Source organism: Nycticebus coucang, chromosome 8, assembly GCF_027406575.1.
Source record: "Nycticebus coucang isolate mNycCou1 chromosome 8, mNycCou1.pri, whole genome shotgun sequence".
Taxonomy (NCBI): domain Eukaryota; kingdom Metazoa; phylum Chordata; class Mammalia; order Primates; family Lorisidae; genus Nycticebus; species Nycticebus coucang.
Window position 1 is genome coordinate 100,486,871 of NC_069787.1, and position 20,461 is coordinate 100,507,331.

Consider the following 20,461-nt stretch of genomic DNA (forward strand, 5'->3'; position numbering starts at 1 on the left):
CCCAGCTACTTGGGAGGCTGAGGCAAGAGAATCGTTTCAGCCCAAGAGTTTGAGGTTGCTGTGAGTTATGATGTCACATCACTCAACTCCAGGGTGACAGAGTGAGACTCTGTCTCCAAAAAAAATAAAAAAAGAAGAAGCTGTAGTTCACTACCTGAATTTTTAAAACATAGGTTTAAATCCTTGTTTTCAGCTGTCAATGATTAACCACATAACCATGAACAAGTTGCTTAAGCGCCCATAAATTGAATTATCTTTTTCACAGTTAATTAAACAAAAAAACAAAGTCAAAGAACTAAGCATGATACTTTGAAGATAACATGTATGCAATAATTCATTTCAATTTATTTTTGACTACCAAAATGTATATATTTAAACTAATGTAGTCCATATAAATACCTTTTTCACCTTTATTTTAGATAATGTGCCTTTAAAAAATTGAAGAATGACAATCTGTTCCAAACTGCACTTATATCCCAAACTAAATCACTTCCATTACTAGAATATATTTTAACAAAAAAGAATTACATACTTCCTCTACGTAAAAACTAATTGTTATATATAAAATTAGGTCATCCAGGATAAGGATTACACAAAACTTTCTGTTTTGCCAATATGTTGGTTAAGTTTTAGAAGCATAAAATGCTAAGCTGCTTTGCCTGATTTCCCTTCATAACAATAAAATAGGGTTAAATTTTTGCTACTCTGTGAGAATTAATGCATAGCCCAGTAGTCCTACAAATGGGAGTATCTTAAGTATTCAGATCTTTGAGATCTAAAAAAGTAAAGCATATGATGTTTCATCAAGAAACATAGAAAAGCTATTAAGATACTAAAAAATTAAGTAATGCAAGAGATACCAAACAAAGCAGTGGCTCTAATGGTTAGGAATACAGACTCTGGAGTGAATATCTTGCCACTTAATGTCTGTGCAATACTGAAAAAGAATTTTAAAACTCTAAGTCTTAGCCTCAAGATAATAACCATTTTAGAATTATTTGTGAGAATTTAATGAGATTATAACATAAAAATGATTAGCACAGTGTCTAATACCTTGTAAACCATAAATGATATGCAAAAGCAAAAATCAAATGAAGTGGATCAGAAAGTACTCTCAAAATACAGTAGATGGAAAGATTAATGTATTTGCATAAGTTCAGAAAATGAAGTATGAAGGATAACAGATGAAGGTACCTCTCAGGCAACAGGACACTCACAGCTAAAAGACAGACATGATCTGGTGAGTGTGTGTGTTTAGCTGGAGTGGAGAGTTTATGCCAGTAAGGACACAAGCCCAACTCTGAAGGGTCTTCAAAGTCAGGCTGGGGAGTGCAAACGTATATTACCACTTACTGCATTTATTACATAATAAAGACATACCCGACAACCATCTAATAAATCTTCAGGTGCTTGGAATGCACTGATGTCCAGATTTTCTAGATTTTCAGGTGTAGGCTCCAATTTGCTATTAACCGAATTACATATTGATTCACTTATGCAACTTGCATTTATGTTAGAAATATGGCTGACATCTGTGAGAGTACGACCTACATTAAAAAAAAGATGTAAATGTATAGAGATAAAAGAATTGTGATTACCTATTTTTACTAATTAACGTTTCTTACAAATAAAAGGTTATGAACAATTTCCAAAGATTCGGAAGTGACTGTTGAAATCTTAAAGGCAAGGCAGGAAAAAAGAAAATGAAATTAATTAACGCTCAAATGTTATTTAAATAAAAATATATTTAATATATTTTCTTAATAGTGGCTTGTTTCTCATAAAAATCTGAAATTGCTGGCTTTAAGGTCCAAGACATTCTCATCTAAAAAAAGTTTTAATAACACTGTGCCAATTAGCACCTATAAAACAGTAATTATTTTAATTTTTCTACTAATACAGAAAATATAATATAGTAACTGCAATGAAATAGTAAATGAAATGTATTAATATTTGTACATCAATAAAGTTTAAAAGACTAATTTTGTAAAAGGCAAAAGATTTATTTGAAGAGAAACCAGAGTATTAATTTGGGGGTGTTGAATTAGCTTTTGTGTTAAGTTTCTATCCTTTCTTAATTTCTTTAGTCATTTCTTGCATTAGATGAAGCAATCATTAATTCTAAAAAAGAATATCAGGAGCAGTTCTGGACTTTTTATAATTTGGCTATCTTACATAATTATGACTAAAAGCATAATGAAAAAAAGGAAAAAGTTAAAAAAAAGAAATTCCCTATTCTTTTTAGGGAAAAGAAGAAATTCCTGTTCCCTATTAAAAGCAATTATTTTAATGTACCAATTCTTACATAAGGGAGGGCCCAAGATGGCAGATTAGAAGCAGCCCATATATCCAGCTGTCAAGAGAGAATCAAAACTTGCAAGTAGATGCCTACTATGGATGGACCCTCTTGGAGAGAGCACAGTGAATCATCAGAGAGATAACAGGAGATACTCAAGGTGAAGGAGACAGGTATGAGATCCACTCAACAAGGTTGGAAGTTACCTGGGTGAAACCCTACATGGGGGGAATGGAAAGGAGAGAGCCCCAGAGCCTCAAGCTCTCCACATGGACCTGACTAGAGCTATGGGGGGCTCCCACTACCACTGCAGGCCTCCAGGCTGACTGGGGAACTGCCTGGAGACTGTATTAGCAGAGCTGCCTCAGAGGGCAGAGATCAGTAGGGACCCACTGGCCTCTGTTCCTAGGCTGCTGCCACTGATACCACTCCGAGCTCTTGGGTCCAAACCACAGGGATGGCTTCACTGCAACCGCTGCCACATCACAACTTGCTGGGCTGGGGAGGGAGCAAGGAGAGCAGACACTTTTGTAAGACACTGAGTGGGAGCCAAATGCCCCTGCTCCATCAGGAATCTGAATAGAGTGGGCCCGACACCATTCAAGAGGTCCCACAGTAGCAGCCCCAGTGAGACCTGCGAGAGGAAAAGCCTCAACTACCCAGCTGCCCAGCCCACCTGACTCCACCAACCTACCAGCAGAACAATCCCCCAAACCCATGCACTACTGCACCAAGGACCAGTGCAGCGAACCCGCATGCCACGTGGAGGCCCACACACCTGAAGATGGACTTGCACACTGGTGGCGGGCTATGCCTCCCAGCTCTGTGCGCCAGCTGGCAGGCTATGCCGTGGCACACTGTGGCACCATGTCTGTGGTCCAGATCTCCCCCAGCCCTGACACTTACAACTATTGCCCCGGTAACCTTGCCACTGTCATTGCTGTGGGGACACCTAGGCAGTGCAATGTTCAGCCTCCATGGACAGGAACTCACTCAGCCCCCTACCAGAGCTTCCAACAGCAGCCTAGGTACCAACCCCAACTGTTCCACGTGAGGATGCTCTAGCACCAGCTTCAACTGTAACAACCAGGGGGAAACAGGATAATGTATAAAAGCTACATTGCAAAATGGCAGTGCATCCACCCCTCTCCCACCAGACCAGTCTTCCAAGAGAGAAGACAAAAGTATTTACTACCTGTGGACCTCTCTCTTTCCTCTCATGAACTAGGAAGAGTTCCCAGCAAAGGAGAACTACAAACCCAACTGCCCTGAATCCACAGAAGAGGTTCAGATGAGAAGAAACCAACAAAAGAACTCTGGCAACATGAAAAGACAAGCTAATTCAACACCCCCAAATTAATACTCTGGTTTCTCTTCGAATCAAATAAATCTTTTGCCTTTTACAAAAAAAAAAAAAAAAAAAGAAAGAAAGAAAAAGAAATAATCACAATAGACAGACCTAGAGCAATGGACCCAACCAAAAGGAAATTGTCAAAATGTCTGAAATAAAATTCAGAATATGGATGGCAAAGAAGATGGATGAAACTGAGCAGAAAGTTGAATGCCAACAAAAAGAAACAAAAAAAATTTCAAGACATGAATTTAAAAAATGAAAAAGTTGCTTAATAGATAAACAACATAAGAAAGGATACAATTTCAAAATCCAGCAGAAAGCTTCAACGGCAGACTAGACCAAACAGAAGAAAGAATTTCAGAGCCTGAAGGCAAGGCTTTCAAACCAACCCATTCAGTCAAAGATACAAAAAAAGGAATAAAGAATAATGAACAATTACACAGAGAAATATGGGACTATGAAAAGCAAAACAATATACAAATTATAGGTATCCCTGAGGGAGAAGCAAAAGCAAAAGCCATGGAAAATCTGTTTAAGGAAATCACTGAGGACAACTTCCCTAGTATCACCAGTGATTCAGATATTCAGATATAAGATAGTCATTGAACACCAGGAAGATTCATAGCAAGGAGGACATCTCCAAGACACCTAGGCATCAACCCAGCCAAAATTAAAATGCGGGAAAAAATTCCAAGCTTCAAGATGAAAGCAGTAACTTTCCTTTTACAAAGGAAAGCCCATCAGGACAACAGTGGACTTCTCAGCACAGACCTTATAAGCAAGAAGGGATTGGGGTCACATTTTTAACCATCTTAAACAGAACAACTGTCAGCCAAGAAATCTGTATCCTGCAAAACCAAGTTTCATAAATGATGGAGAAATAAAGACTTTTCCAGACAAGCAAACACCAAGAGAATTTATCACTACTAGACCTGCCCTACAGGAAATACTAAACTATAAGTGACACAGCATAAAACTCCAAAATGAAAGCTCATGACTCTTATAAAAACATTAGCACAAGAGGAAAAACAAAACAACATTATGAAGAGAACATTACCCCACATAACACTGAATGTGAGTGATCACAATGCTCCAATTAAAACACAGAAGACGGTGGCGCCTGTGGCTCAAAGGAGTAGGGCACTGGCCCCATACACCAGAGGTGGCGGGTTCAAACCTGGCTCTGGCCAAAAACTGCAAAAAAAATAAAAAATAAAATAAATTGGTATTTCTTTTAAAAACAACAACAACAACAACAAAAAAAAAAAAAAACACAGCAGAATGAAAAAAAAGCACTGCCCAAGTATATGTAGTCTCCAAGAAAACCACATAACTCTCAAGTTTGGATACAGACTCAAGGTAAAAGGATGGACAAAAATATTCCAAGAAAACAGAAACAAACAGCAAACTGGTATAACCATTCTCTTATCAGATACAACTGACTTTAAATCAACAGTGGCAAAAACAAAGACGGTCATTAAATAATGATAAAGAAGGCAATTCAAGAAGAAGGCATAACAATCCTAAATATATATGTACCTAACACAGTAGCTCCCAGATTCATAAAGCAAATTCTATCACAGCTACACAAAGAAATGAACAGTAGCATGATAATCACCAGGGACTTCTACACCCTACTGACAAAACTGGAATTGAAGCAGAAAATAGGCTCGGCACCCGTGGCTCAGTGAGTAGGGCATCGGCCACATACACTGAAGCTGGTGGGTTTGAGCAAACAAACAATGACAACTGCAACCAAAAAATGGCCAGGCATTGTGGCCAGCGCCTGTAGTCCCAGCTATTTGGGAGGATGAGGCAAGAGAATCACTTAAGCCCAGGAGTTTGAAGTTGCTGTGAGCTGTGACGCCATAGTACTCTACTGAGGGCAACATAGTGAGACTCTGTCCCAAGGGGAGGGAGGGAGCAGAAAATAAACAAAATACTGGTCTTAAATGGAACTCTAGAACACAGGTCCCTAACAGACACACTTACAGACAACTCTACTCCAAAACTATAGAATAGACATTTTTCTTAATTAGTACATGGGACATGTGCTGAGAGTGATCATATCTTAGGCCACAAAGCAAATCTCAGCAAATTCAGAAAAACCGATATTATACTAGGGATCTTATCAGACCACAGAGGAATAAAACTAGAAATCAATTCCAAAAAAACACAAATCCACACAAAATCACAGAAATTAAACACCTGCTGCTGAACAATCCTTGAGTCAGTGATGAAATTAAGATGGAAATTAATAAAGATGAATTTAAGAAGTCTCAAAAGATTGTTCAAGCTGAATGACAAAGGTGACACAAGCGTTCAAAAATTGATGGGATGATAACATAATCACATTAGAAAAAAAGAACAAAGACCATATGATTATCGCGATTGACGCAGAAAAAGCTTTTGATAATATCCAGCATCCTTTCATGATCAAAACTTAAGAAAACAGGTATAGAAGGAACATTTCTTAAACTGATAGAGGCCATGTACAGCAAACCCACAGCCAATATTATATTGAATAGAGTAAAACTGCAACATTTCCACTCAGATCAGGAACCAGGCAAGGTTGCCCATTGTCTCCACTGCTTTTTAACATTGTAATGGAAGTCTTAGCCATTGCAATCTGGCAAGAGAAGGTGATCAAGGGTATCCATATAGGGTTAGAGGAGATCAAACTTTCACTCTTTACAGGTGATATGATTGTATACCTGGAAAACCCCAGGGACTCAACTACAAAACTCTTAGAAGTGATCAAGGAATACAGCAGGACTCTATTCCTTTTAAAGTAGTGCCAAACAAGATGAAATATCTAGGAGTGTACCTAACAAAGGATGTGAAAGATCTCTACAAAGAGAACTATGAAACTTTGAGAAAAGAAATAGCTAAAGATGTTAACAAATGGAAAAACATACCATGCTCATGGCTGGGAAGAATCAACATTGTTAAAATGTCCATACTACCCAAAGCAATCTACAAATTTAATGCAATCCCTATTAAAGCACCTCTGTCATACTTTGAAGATCTGGAAAAGTTAGTACTTCGTTTTTATGGAAACAGAAAAAACCTCCAATAGCTAAGACATTACTCAGAAATAAAAACAAATCAGGAGGAACCATACTACTAGACTTCAGACTACACTATAAATCTATAGTGATCAAAACAGCACGGCACTGGCACAAAAAATAGAAGGGTAAATGTATGGAACAGAATTGAGAACCAAGAGACAAACCCAGACACTTATTGTCATTTGATCTTTGATAAGCCTATCAAAAATATAAATTGGAGGAAAGATTCCCTATTTAACAAATGGTGCTGGTTGAACTGGCTGGTGACTTGTAGAAGACTGAAACTGGACCCACACCTTTCACCTCTAACAAAAATTGACTCTCAATGGATAAAAGACTGAAATTTAAGACATGAAACTATAAAGATACTTGGAGAGAGTGCAGGGGAAATACTTGAAGAAATTAGCCTGGGAGAACTCTTTTTGAGAATGACCCCATGGCCATTGAAGCTATACCAAAATTACATTACTGGGATCTGATCAAACTAAAAAGCTTCTGCACAGTAAGAACACAGTAAGTAAAGCAAGTAGATAGCCCTCTGAATGTCAGAGGATATTTGCAGGTTATGTTTCAGACAAAGGTTTGATAACCAGAATCCACAGAGAACTCAAACTTATCAATAAGAACAAGTGATCTCATTTCATTGTGGGCAAGAGACTTGAGCAGAAGCTTCTCTGAAGAAGACAGGCACATGGTCTACAGACACATGAAAAAATGCTCGTCATTGGCTCAGCGCCTATGGCTCAAGCAGCTAAAGCGCCAGTCACATACAGCCGAGCTGGCGCGTTCGAATCCAGCCCGGGCCCACCAAACAACAATGACGGCTGCAACCAAAAAAATAGCTGAGCATTGTGGTGGATGCCTGTAGTCCCAGGTACTTGGGAGGCGGAGGCAGGAGAATCGCTTGAGCCCAGGAGTTAGAGGTTGCTGTGAACTGTGATGCCATGGTACTCTACCCAGGGCGACAGCTTGAGGCTCTGTCTCAAAGAAAAAAAAAATGCTCATCATCGTTAATCATCAGAGAAATGCAAATCAAAACCACCTTGAGAAATCATCTAACTCCAGTAATAGTGGCTCACATAACAAAATCCCAAAAGTACAGATGTTGGCGTAGATGTGGAGAAAAGGGAATACTTTTGCACTGCTGGTGGGAATGCAAGCTAATACATTCCTTTTGGAAAGAAGTTTGGAGAACACTCAAGGATCTAAAAGTAGACCTGCCATTTAATCCTGCAATTCTTCTACTAGGTATATATCCAAAAGACCAAAAATCACTGTATAACAAAGATATTTGCACTGGATTGGTCATTGCAGCTCAATTCATAATTGCCATGTCATGGAAGAACCCTAAGTGCCCACAGACCCATGAATATATTAATAAATTGTGGTATATGTACACCATGGAATACTATGCAGCATTAAAAAAGATGAAGACTTTACCTCTTTTATGTTTACATGGATGGAGCTGGAAAATATTCTTCTTAGTAAAATATCTCAAGAATGGAAGAAAAAGTAACCAATGTACTCAATACTTGAAACCAATTTATAATTACATTTTCCTATGAAAGATAGATTACAACTACAGCTAGGATGAAGGAGAGAAGTAGAGGGGATGGGAGGGGAGGAGGAAGGTTTGACAGGGAGAGGGTAAACCACACCTATGGAGCAGTTGTAAGGGTACAAGTCAAATCTACCAAGTATAGAACATAAATGTCCCTAACACAATAAATAAGTAAATGAGGTGAAAGCTATGTTGATTAGTCTCATATAAACATTCCAAATTATATATAAAAAAAATCAACACATTGGACCCCACAAAGGCATAAATGTATTCATGATCTATGTGTATATGACCTACTAAAAGGAAAAAGTAAAATAAAAAAAATTGATGGGATATAGAAAAGGCAACACTAGGGGGAAAATTCACAGCCTCAAATGCTTACATCAAAAAGACAGAAAGATCACAGTGCTATCAACATCGTATCACATCTCAAGGAACTAGGAAAAGAACAAAAGAAACCCAAAACCAGGAGAAGAAAAGAAATAACAAAGCTCAGAGCAGAAATAAATGAAATGGAAACCATAATAACAATATAAAAATCAATGAGACAAAAGCCGTTCTTTGAAAAGATAAACGAAATTGATAGACCACTAGCCAGATTAGCCAGAAACAGAAGAGAAAGGATTTAAATAACTTCAATCAGAAATGAAAAAAGAGACATTACAACTGATACCACAGAAGTATAAATTTTATCCATAAGTACTACAAATCTCTCCACGCACAACCTAGAAAACCTACAGGAAATGAAAAAATTCCTAGAAACACACAACCTTCCAAGCCTAAATCAGGAAGAAACAGAAATCCTGAACAGACTAATAACTAGCAGCAAGGCTGAGGCAGTAAAATCTCCAAACAAAAAAAAAGCCCCAGACCAGATGGATTCACAGCCAAATCTACCGAACCTACAAAAAAACCTTGGTACTTAACTTACAGAAACTATTCGGTGATACTGAGAAGCCAGTATAGGATACAAAAGATAAAGAAAACTATAGACCAATATTCCTTATGAACACGGACACAAAAATCCTCAAACAAGATACCAGCAAACTGAATTCAGCTGCACATCAAAAAGATAATTCCACAATCAAGTGGGTTTCATCCAAAGGGTGCAACAGTGGTTCAATAACAGTAGAACCTCTGTAAGTTGACCACCCAAGGGACTGTAACAAACTGGTCAACACTTACATAGGCCTACGGTACTGATACATACATGTGGGGCATGTCTGAACTATGAAAAGTAAGTCAACTTAAGGAGGTGGTCAACTATGCAAATCAAATGAGATTCACTACATAAACAGAAGGAAAAGCAAAAACTATATGATCATCTCAACAGATGAAGAAAGCATCCGATAAAACCCAGCATCCTTCCATGGTGAAATCTCTAAACTGGAAATGAAAGGAACATGCTTCACAATTATAGAAGCCATACATGATAAACCCACAACTAATTATTACATCAAATCAGAAAAGTTGAAAGATTGCTAGCCATAGCAATCAAACAAGAGAAATAAAGGACATCTAAGTAGGGAAAGAGGCTGAACTATCCTTGTTTACTGACAATATGACCCTATATCTAGAAAACCCTCAAGACTCCACCAAAAGACACCTAGAATTTGTTGGTAAACAAATTCAGCAAAGTCTCAGGTAATAAAATCGGAACACACAAATCAATAGCATTTCTGCATACTAATAACAGTCAAGCTGAGAGTCAAATCAAGGACTCAATACCATTTGTAATAGCTACAAGGAAAATAAAGTACTTAGGAATACAGTATTTAACTAGGAAAGTAAAAGATCTCTATGAGAACTACAAAACACTCATGAAAGAAATCATAGATAACATAAATTGAGAAGCATCCCCTGCTCATAGCTTGGCAGAATCAACATTTTAACGAAGTTATATACGCATTCAATGCAATTCCTATCAAAATACCAATGTCTTACTTCACAGATCTAGAAAAAGTAATCCTAAGCTTCATTTGGAACCCACAAAAACCCTAAATAGCCAAAGCAATCTTAAGCAAAAAATAAATCTGGAGGCATCACATTACCCGACTTCAAAGTAGATAATAACATATTCTGGAGAAGGTAGCCCTTACTCAATAAATGGTGCTGGGAAAATTGGATAGCCGAACGCAGAAGAAACAGGACCCGCATCTCTCACCATACACAAAAATCAATTCAAGATGAATTAAAGACTTAAATGAAAGACATGAAACCCTAAAAATTCCAAAAGACAACATAAGAAAAACTCTTCTAGACAGAGGCATTGGCAAAGAATTAATGACTAAGAACCCAAAGGCAAATACAGCCAGCAACAAAAATAAATACATGGCACTTAATTAAAAAGCTTCTGCACAGCAAAGGAAATAACAGAGTAAACAGGTAACCTACAGATTGGGAGAAAATATTCACAAACAACGTATCAAACAAAAGACTAATTTCCAGAATCTACAAAGAATTCAAACAAAATAGCAAGAAAAAACAAACAATCCTGTCAAAAAGTGGGTAAAAGACATGAACAGAATTTTTTCAAAAGAATACAAAATGGCCAACAGACATGAAGAACTATTCAACATCATTAATCATCATGGAAATGCAAATTAAAACCACAATAAGATACCATCTTCCCCCTGTCAGAATAGCCATTATTAAAAAGTCAAAAAACAACACGTGCTGGTGTGGATGTAGAGAGAAAGGGACTCTTATACACTATTGGTAGGACTACAAATTAGTGCAATCTTTATGGAAAACACTATGGAGATTCCTCAAAGAGCTAAACGTAGACCTTACTATTTGATCCAGCAATCCCACTACTGGGCATCTACCCGAAGGAAAAGAAATCATTTTATCAAAAGTTACCTGCACTCAAATGCTTACTGCAGCACAATTCACAAATGTAAACATAGGAAATCAACCAAATAGATGAGAGAACTACCCATCAATAGATGAGAGAATTACCCATCAACAGATGAGAGAACTGGCTCGGGGCCTGTGACTCAAGCAGCTAAGGGGCCAGCCACATACACCAGAGCTGGCAGGTTCGAATCCAGCCTGGGCCTGCCAAATAACAATGACAACTGCAACCAAAAAAAAAAAAAAAAAACCAGGCATTGTGGCAGGTGCCTGTGGTCCCAGCTACTTGGGAGGCTGAGGCACGAGAATTGCTTAAGCCCAGGAGTTTGAGGTTGCTGAGCAAAGATGCCATGGCACTCTACCCAGGGGGACAGCTGTCTCAAAAAAAAAAAAAAAAAGATGAGAGAACAGGGAAATGTGGTGTATATACATGCACACAGCCCCCATGGAGTATTACTCATTCATAAAAAGGAATGAAGCAATATCATTCATAGCAACTTGGATGGAACTCGAGATCATTATCTAAAGTGAAGTATCTCAGGAAGGGAAAAATAAATACTACATGTTCTAAAAGGTGGGAACTAAATGATGGATGCAGATGAGCACAAAAAGATGTAAAGAACACTGGATGCTCAGAAGGGGAGAGTATGGAAGGGAGGTGAAGGGTAAGAACTTTCCATCGGGTACAGTGGGCACTGTCCTGATGGCGGACATGCCGAAAGCCTTAACTTCAGCATTATAGAGTATATCCAAGTAACAAAAACTTTTGAACCTTCATAATATTTTAGAAAAAAAACCTCTTATATACAAAAATAACTGTTTATTTTAATCTTAGTAAGACTTACTATTAATCACGTTGGTCTCTCCAGTAGGAGTTGAAGTATCAGGCATAGACTTGGTTGCTGGTCTTGGCTCTGTCTTATATATGGATTCATCCTGACAAAAACCCTTCTCAACACTGTCAAAAAACCATTGTGTGGTCACACAATGTACATTCCATCTCTTGGCACATTCATATTTCTGACCTATTATATTTATTACAAAAGAAACAGAGCAAGAAAAGAAGATGCAAATCATTAAAATCTTATCTTTGCAGAAACATTCACATTAATAGGTTATTTTTAAAACCTACCTAAAAGTTACTAGAAACAAAGAAGTAAAAGTTACTCTTAAACAGTATGCTATAGTGTACTAAAAAGTAATAGTCTAGGTTATTACCTAATTATATTTTCTATTTGTTGTTTAAATACACTTGCTGTGTGAAGTGGTTTGTCTTTTATACACACTGCATGAAGACAGGGAGCAACTGTGAGGTTACTGAAATAATACTGGACTTGGTTTGCACATAGGCTCCATCACTTAATTTCTTTAAATCAGTTTCTTAATCTGTAAAATGAGGATAACTCACAGAATTACTATAAAGTTAATAAGAATGTATAAGACAACTGGGAAAATTGTAAATGTATCCAATATAATAAATCCCAACTTTAAATAGACTATTTCAATGTCAACAGGATACTACTTCAAGTCCAGGATAGGCAAATAAATAATGTTTAAAAAATTTATCTCTATGCAAGGCACGGTGACTCACACCTATAATCCTAACACTCTGGGAGGCCAAGGCAGGAAGATCCCTTGAGCTCAGGAGTTTGAGATCAGCCTGAGCAAGAGCAAGATCCCATCACTACTAAAAATAGAAAAGTTAGCCTAGGCGTTGTGGCAAGCACTTGTAGTCCCAGCTACTCAGGAGACTGAGGCTGGAGGAGGATCATTTGAATCCAGGATTTTAAGGTTGGTGTGAGTTAGGTTGACCCCATGGCACTCTAGCCTGGGTAACACAGTGAGACTCTGTCTCAAAAATAAATAAAATATATATATATATTTATATATTATATACAAATATATATATATATATATACACACACACCACAGAAGTCAATATGTAACAGGAAAAGTTTCTTTCCATATATATATGTATATATGTATTATATACAGATTATATATAAGGTTTATTTCCTTATATATGTATTTGTATATATATGCAACAAATTATATATATATATTATATATTATATATATATAAATAAACATTACCACAGAAGTCAATATGTAACAGGAAAGGTTTTTTTTCCCCAGCATTCTTTTTATTTTTTTGAGACTGGGTCTTACTCTGTGCCCTGGGTAGAGTGCTGTGGTGTCCTAGCTCACAGCAACCTCAAACTCTTGGGCTTAAGCAATCCTCTTGCCTTAGCTTCCCTAGTAGCTGAAACTACAAGTGCCCATCACAACACGTAGGTAGTTTTTCTATTTTTAGTGGACAGGATCTTGCTCTTTCTCAGGCTGATCTCTAACTCTGGCGCTCAAGGGATCCACCTACCTCGGTCTCCCAGAGTGCTAGGATTATTGGCATGAGCCACTGCACCAAGCCTTTTCCAGCATTATTGAAAGTCAGTTACAAACTTGTCTTCAGATTCAGAAAAGCAAGGGTAGCATCAAGTATACACACAATCATCCTATCATAATTGGCCATACCCAGCCTTCTGACTTAATAACAATACCATCAACCTTAATCTTTTCCTCAAATTTATTCCTTATCGCATGAATCCTATGTACTCAATTTTGATATGAGGACAATTAATGACAATTAAGGTTACGGGGGGGGGGGGAAGCAGAAAGAGGGACGGAGGGAGGGGGGTGGGGCCTTGGTGTGTGTCACACTTTACGGGGGCAAGACATGATTGCAAGAGGGACTTTACCTAAAAATTGCAATCAGTGTAACCTGGCTTATTGTACCCTCAATGAATCCCCAACAATAAAAAAAAAAAAAAAAAAAATTTTATTCCTTATCTAAGTAGCTTAGTAAAACACAGCACACAGATCTAAAAAGAGATAATAAAAACATTAACAGAATTCATCAATTTGTATATAAGAGTGCTGATAAAAAAATATTCTCTAGAATAAAGTTTATAGACCACCAAAAGTAATAGTAATTTCAAAGAATTCTTGTCATCGATAATGTCTTTTACTTTTTGTACAGCCTCATGTTCTGCAAGGTTCATCTTCAAGATAAAATTTGTAGTTCATTCAATTAAATATTAAGTGAAGTCTTTTAAATTAGTCATTAGAAAGAGATGTTGTGTCATTTAACTTTATTTATTAGTTTTCTTGTTATACACCCTAAAGTTTATTATTATTACTATTACTTTGAAACAGGTCTCACTGTCACCTAAGCTAGAGTGCAGTAGTGTTATCGTAGCTCATAATAGCAACCTCAAACTCCTGGGCTCAAGCAATTCTGCCTCAGCCTCCCAAGTAGCTGAGACTATAGGCATATGCCACTCTACTTGGCTAATTTTTTGATTTTGCGTAGAAACAGGTCTCTCTCTTACTCAGGTGGGTCTCAAACTCCTAGCCTCAAGCAATCCTCCCACCTTGGCCTCCCAAAGCCAAACTCTTTTAAGTATTTGGTAACTGTGTGCAGAAAAATTTTTTTCAATGAAAAGATTTAATAGTAAGCTTAAAAAAAAAAAAAAACTAGAAGTTTTTGGTTTTTGTATTTATTCAATGACCCAGGTAAACACTAGAATGATCAAATAAGATTGCTACAGATTGTGACCCAAAATATCTTTTTCAATATTTCAGGGAAAACAATTTCAAATTGGTTAAGGACATGTCAGAAGCAAAAAATATTGTATAAAGATTTTTAAAATGTTGGGCGGTGCCCATAGCTCAGTGGGTAGGGTACTTCCACATACACCCAAGCTGGCGTGTTCAAACCTGGCCCCGGCCAGCTAAACAACAAAAACAACCACCACAACAACAAAAGAGCCAGGCATTGTGGCAGGCACCTGTAGTCCCAGTAACTTGGGAGGCTGAGGCAAGAGAATCGCTTAAACCCAAGAGTTTGAGGTTGCTGTGAGCTGTGACGGCATGGCATTCTACCAAGGACAACATAGGGAGACTCTCTCTCTCTCTCAAAAAAAAAAAAAATTTTAAAATGTTAAAATCCTGCCATTTAGAACAACATGAATGGAACTGGAAAACATAAGAAATAAGCCAAGGGGCGGCACCTGTGGCCCCATTTACTGAGGGTGGTGGGTTTGAACCCAGCCCTGCCCAAACTGCAACAAAAAATAGCCTGGCGTTGTGGCGGGCACCTGTAATCCCAGCTACTTGGGAGGCTGAGGCAAAAGAATCACCTAAGCCCAAGAGCTGGAGGTTGTGAGCTGTGATGCCACAGCACTCTACCAAGGGCAACAAAGTAAGACTCTATCTCTAAAAAAAAAAAAAGAAGAAAAAAAGAAATAAGCCAGGGATAGAAAGACAAATTTTGCATGTTCTCACTCATATGTGGGAGCTAAATATTATAAAAACAATTGATCTGTGGCTCAGTTGGTAAGACGCCGGCCCCATATACAGAGGGTGACGGGTTCAAACCTGGCCCCGGCCAAACTGCAACCAAAAAATAGCCGGGCGTTGTGGCGGGCGCCTGTAGTCCCAGCTACTCGGGAGGCTGAGGCAAGAGAATCGCTTAAGCCCAGGAGTTGGAGGTTGCTGTGAGCTGTGTGAGGCCATGGCACTCTACCAAGGACCATAAAGTGAGACCCTGTCTCTACAAAAAAAAAAAAAAAAAAACAATCGATCTCCTTGAGGTAGAGTAGAATGACAGTTACCAGAGGCTGGAAAGGATATTGGAGGGGGAGAGAGGATAGAGTAGCGGTGGTTAATGGGTATAAAAATAGATTTAGTTAGAATGAACAATATTTGATAGCCCAACAAAATGACTATAATCAACAGTAAGGGTATACTTTAACTAAAACAGTAGAATTGTAATGTTCCTAACACAAACAAATGTTAAGTGTCTAAGGTGATGGATATCTGAATTAAACTGATTTGATTAATTCACACTGTATGCCTGTATCAAAACATCACATGTGCCCTATAAAGATATACAGATATTATGTACCCATAATAATTAAAAATTTGAATAAAATTTTTTAAAGATTTAAAAATGTTAAGTACTAGAGACTATTTTGCACTTGTCCATTTGCAAAACATAGTTTTACCTTTTGGTTCTTGCACAATGAGGTGTGTACATTCATTCATTTTCAACTGTCCCATATATTGACCTCCATGCTTAACTGTGAGCTCCTGAACTGTCTTCCTTTCCAAGCCACACAAGCCAGTCACACAGATTATACAACCAAGAAAAACAGGACACTTGAAGTCTTCCATGTTTATATCAGTATATCTAGCTATTTTTCTGGGAGAAACAAATGGTTTAAAAAGAAAAACATTAAATTTGCCAAAGAGGAATTTACCAGAAGAATAATGACAACACAAATATCATTATTGCTTTTTCATTTTTGAAGATTTATAATCATTTTTAAGAAAAGGAGAACACATGCATTCAGAATTACTACTAATTGCTCACTTACCTCAATACCATGTTTCTAATAAAAAAGCAATGTTTCAGATAGAATGTCTCAAATAAAATTGTTTAAGAGAAAAATACATAGCTCATTAACTCTAAGTCCTTGCTGATCAAAGTGGTATATTTTCCAATATTATAAGTCTGATTCTCTACTTAAAAACCCAAAGGGTCTTTGGCTGCCTATTAGAAAAATGGACATTTTTTTTTTTTTTTTTTTTTTTTTTAATTTGGCCGGGGCTGGGTTTGAACCCGCCACCTCCGGCATATGGGACCGGCGCCCTACCCGCTGAGCCACAGGCGCCTCCCAGAAAAATGGACATTTTAATACTTCCATTACTCTATATAAATAAAAGCAATGATTTTTGGCAGAATACCAACAAAAATAGCATTATCATTATGTTGCACTTCTTAGGCAGATGTGCTGATAGTGTAGTCAGGTTGGGAATGAGGGCTGCCAACATGGAGACACATTTAAGATGGTGTTGAAAACAAGCCCAGAAGGATGTCAGTTTTGTGGTACTTGGACTTATAGTTGCTAATCTAATTTCAGGGTAAGTGTGCCCCTTGAAATAGGCTCTAAGCTCCAAAGGGAAGTGATGCTATTCTATTTTGCTTGCTACCTATGTCTAATGCCTAGCTCTGGCTAGATACATAAAACGGGCTCAATTAACATTTCTTTACTGATCATATCTCAGCTGACGGCTTACATATGTTCATATATGAATAGCCTTATAGATACATCTTTTGGGGAGGGAATGTAACTGCCAAAATGCCTAATTTATTCTCTTTACAGGCATATTGAAGGATAATCCAACCTAAGATAATCCAACAGTTGCAGTACTGATTTTCTCCATTATTTTAGAAACATTTCCTGCATTTATTTTCAAAGCATTTCCTATCCAGTAGCTAATGCTAGCACCACAACCTATTCTACCTCTCAACTTATATCTTGATAATAAGAGCTTGCTAATTCTGCAATGGAGAACAGTAACGATCCCACTTTTGTCCTTGAATAACAAATACAAAGGGGATACCATAAAGCTTCACCTAAGAAAACTCAAGAGTATTCCAAAACAATTGAATGTATCAATTCTTCAAATCTAGAACATATATAAATATTTTTCTTACTTCTCTTGTGACTTCTCCCAAAGTGTTTCTATCCAAGAGGGAAGCAAAATAGGTTTCTTTAGGTTTGCGGCAACTAAATACTTTTTGCTACCAACTTCTCCTGCAATAAGGTGAGTGACTGATACATTAAGGTCTCTGTATACTCGACCACCCATCATTTGTACGTATTTATGAACTTCTTCCTGCAACCCCAAAAGAAAATACATAAGTACTGAAACAATGTCTCTGCCATTTTTATAAATACCTCATAAATATATTTTGATGCTGATAGTTTGAATACATTTTTCTCACCATTTATAAAGTTAAATAATCAGCCAAGTTATTTGGGGGGAGAAAGATGAATATAAATTACAATATAAAAAAAGTAATTACCTATATTTATCCCTTTAAACTACATGAATTTATTCAATTATGTTGCTTCTATAATAAAGATACTTTCATATGTTATACATTTTTAAATAATATAAATATCTCCCTTTCAACATCATGAATGTATTCAACTATGCTGCTTCTATATTTGTATATGCTATGCATTTTAAAACAATAAATTATATTTATATAAGATATGAGCTTTTTTTATATAGCTCTGTCTTAGAATCCTTTCTTTAATGATTATCCATCTATGATAAAAAAATAAAAGTGACTCAAAACAAGCTCAGTGACTCGATAGGGAAAACAGGTTTCCACTATCCTCAATTCATTTAAAGAAAAAAAAAAAAATCACAGTGTGGCTGTGTTTTGAATTTTGTTAAAAGTTATCACACAAACGTAAGGTCTTGTGCAGTATCTCCTACTCAGTGAATAATTACGTGTGGAGAAAGAGAGAGACCCATTGATAGATATGTAATTGATCGATCATGATATTACTCTCAACATCTACCCTTTTTTCTTTTTCCAGACTTGTACAAGATATGGTTACATCAGACATAACCATATTATAAACTGGATGTTCAGCTCTTGGGACACATCGCTGGTGTTGCATACAAAATATGACTACTTGAGGGCCAACAATTCTGCAGCCGAGCTATAAAAGAAAAAAAAAAAAAAGGTTGGAAGGTCAGTAATTTAAAAAAAATCATCAGTCTTATAAAATTACATTTTGTAATATTCACCAATTCCTTATAGACACTGATGACTGCTACAGAAAAATCAGCAAATTGTTATAAGAAATAAACTCTAAAGGTCCCTTTCCGTCAGAACTGCCATTACAATTTTAATCTCTAAAACAAATACAATCTTAATGCAGTAATCTTATGCTATAACAATTAGGAAATATCTGTATATCCTTTTCAAATGAAGCACCCAGCCAATGAAGAAGTTTAAAAGTATTAAGAGTCTCCAGGGGCTCCCTCTTAAATATCTATTATGTCACAAGAAAATGTATAATCCTAGGAAGTTTAAATATCTGAATTTTAAATATTTTGCACCTCAATGTCTAAGAAAGATCCACAAAGAATTTTTCCTATGATGTTACAGGTTAAAATCAGTATCGTTTTCATTGACACTGACTTAAAAAGGGTGATGGTTCTGCTCAATACCAGCATATTCAACCCAGTCTAAAAAGCCTACAGTTGTTTGACTGACTTACACATCTACAGGTAAAAGATTATTGCTATCTTTTTGGTCAGCCAAAAGAAAATGAAGTGTTTTTGTTTTTATTCTTTCAGAGACAAGGTCTTGCTGTGTTGCTCAAGCTGGTTTTGAGCTCCTGGGCTCAAGCAGTCTTTTCCACCTCAGCCTCCTGAGTAGCTGGGACTACAGGCACATGCCACAAAAAAAAATTAGTTTTTAATATTATTGATTTTATATGAAAGAAGGGGCATTTCCAAAAGGAGGAAAAGAACAACACTCTTGGCAAGGTAGGCACAGACCTTCCATAAATTATACAGACACTACATCTACCTACTCTTCTATGTTTTCTTCTCCTTGAAACAACAATCACCTCTGTGTAATCTGGATGGAATTACAGCCAGTTTACTTTTATTTCAATGATGCTTCTCTCTTGTCCAGACACCAAAAAAGTAATGAGTCCATAGACTCTAGAATCAACAAAAAGAAATAAGATAGCTCATTGACATATTGGCAATATTGACCCCAAAAACTCTTCCTTCTAGGATATAACTTTTCAGGCCCTATACAGGTATAGGTATTAAAATTCTGTGTGCAAGAATATATAGGAAAGATAGTAAGCTACCAAGCACTACATTGAAGTCTTTTCCTACTCTTCATTATTTCTTCCTGAAATATCTTATAATCAAACTGAGTTTAAGGACAGTAAACTCCATCACTAAAATGCTTCATTACTATAGGTTTACTTATACTAAGTGAAGCTATATCCCCTGAAATATAAAAAATGACATATAATAGAAGCCTAATGAAACATAATAAGCCTTAAAAAATATTATGCTGGTCTCCCCTAATCAAAAGAATCCCGGTGTATTCATAATTTGTCTAACATTTCATTATTAGTAAAGAATTTATGTCCACCGAAGCAAAGAGAAACCAAAAAAACAGACTACCAAAGAACACTGTTAGCAAACCTTTCTGAGGTGGTCAAAGACAATGCCACTAAAAGAGTCACAAATATAAAGTGATCTATCATTCTCCTTTATCTTCAATGCCTCTTCTTCTGTAATAACATGAAGATACTCTTCTGACTGAAATTCTTTTATGGACTGAAAGAAAAAATAAGAATGTACCTACAATTAGTCCCTTGTTTAGGTCCAATCAACTCCACCTTCAAAATCTATCTCAAATCCAG

At 36.8% G+C, this 20,461-nt stretch overlaps 1 protein-coding gene across 5 annotated transcripts in view; it reads right to left on the reverse strand.

Annotated features, from left to right (window-relative positions):
• The window catches only part of TOPBP1 (DNA topoisomerase II binding protein 1), a 77,421-nt gene that overhangs the window by 54,327 nt on the left and 2,633 nt on the right, over positions 1–20,461 (reverse strand). For 3 of the 5 annotated variants that reach the window (XM_053599587.1, XM_053599588.1, XM_053599589.1), the window contains exons 3-8: positions 20,241–20,375; positions 18,581–18,724; positions 17,701–17,882; positions 16,205–16,401; positions 11,984–12,163; positions 1,381–1,547 (exon numbers count right to left, since the gene is read on the reverse strand). In XM_053599587.1, coding sequence (XP_053455562.1) covers positions 1,381–1,547; positions 11,984–12,163; positions 16,205–16,401; positions 17,701–17,882; positions 18,581–18,724; positions 20,241–20,375 — 1,005 coding nt within the window. Of the gene's footprint in view, positions 1–1,380; positions 1,548–11,983; positions 12,164–16,204; positions 16,402–17,700; positions 17,883–18,580; positions 18,725–19,606; positions 19,740–20,240; positions 20,376–20,461 lie in introns of those variants that run through there. The other 2 variants (XM_053599590.1, XM_053599591.1) reach the window with 2 other exon arrangements.